Source organism: Eimeria mitis, genomic scaffold (genome assembly GCF_000499745.2).
Source record: "Eimeria mitis Houghton genomic scaffold, Emh_scaff254, whole genome shotgun sequence".
NCBI classification, from domain to species: domain Eukaryota; phylum Apicomplexa; class Conoidasida; order Eucoccidiorida; family Eimeriidae; genus Eimeria; species Eimeria mitis.
This window is the reverse complement of record NW_013570880.1, coordinates 22,347-22,748: the sequence shown is the minus strand read 5'-3', so window position 1 is coordinate 22,748 and position 402 is coordinate 22,347. Positions and strand designations below refer to the sequence as shown.

The following is a 402-nucleotide window of genomic DNA, read 5'->3' as shown; positions in this document are numbered from 1 at the left end:
CAGCAGCAGCAGCAGCAGCAGCAGCAGCAGCAGCAGCAGCAGCAGCAGCAGCAGCAGCAGCAGCAAGAATGTTCATCGTGGCAACGAAAGATTGCTGCTGCTAGCACGCGTCTGCAGGAGCGTCTCTCAGCAGCAACAAAACATTTATCTTTCCTGCAGCAGCAGCAGCAGCAGCAGCTGCTGCTGCAGCAAACCAAGCAGCAGCAGCAGCAGCAGCAGCAGCAGCAGCAGCAGAGATACTGGTATACTATTGCTACCCGGGGGCCCCAAAGGGGGGGCCTCTGGGCCTGGTGGTCGTTGGGAGGGTACTATGTTTCTTGTCTTTTGTTTAATTGTGCTGAAGCTATCAATGCTGCTGTTCTTGCTGCTGCTGCTGCTCACAGACAACCTGTAAGTGCTGCT

General features: G+C 55.7%; 1 protein-coding gene across 1 annotated transcript in view; it reads left to right on the top strand.

Annotated features, from left to right (window-relative positions):
• Window positions 1–104, top strand: part of EMH_0005510 (uncharacterized protein) — a gene marked incomplete at both ends in the record, with an annotated part of 909 nt that extends 805 nt beyond the window's left edge. The window contains one exon of the mRNA XM_013497217.1: window positions 3–104. Coding sequence (XP_013352671.1) covers window positions 3–104 — 102 coding nt within the window. The remainder of the gene's footprint in view (window positions 1–2) is intronic.
• Between the last annotated feature and the right edge of the window lie 298 nt (window positions 105–402).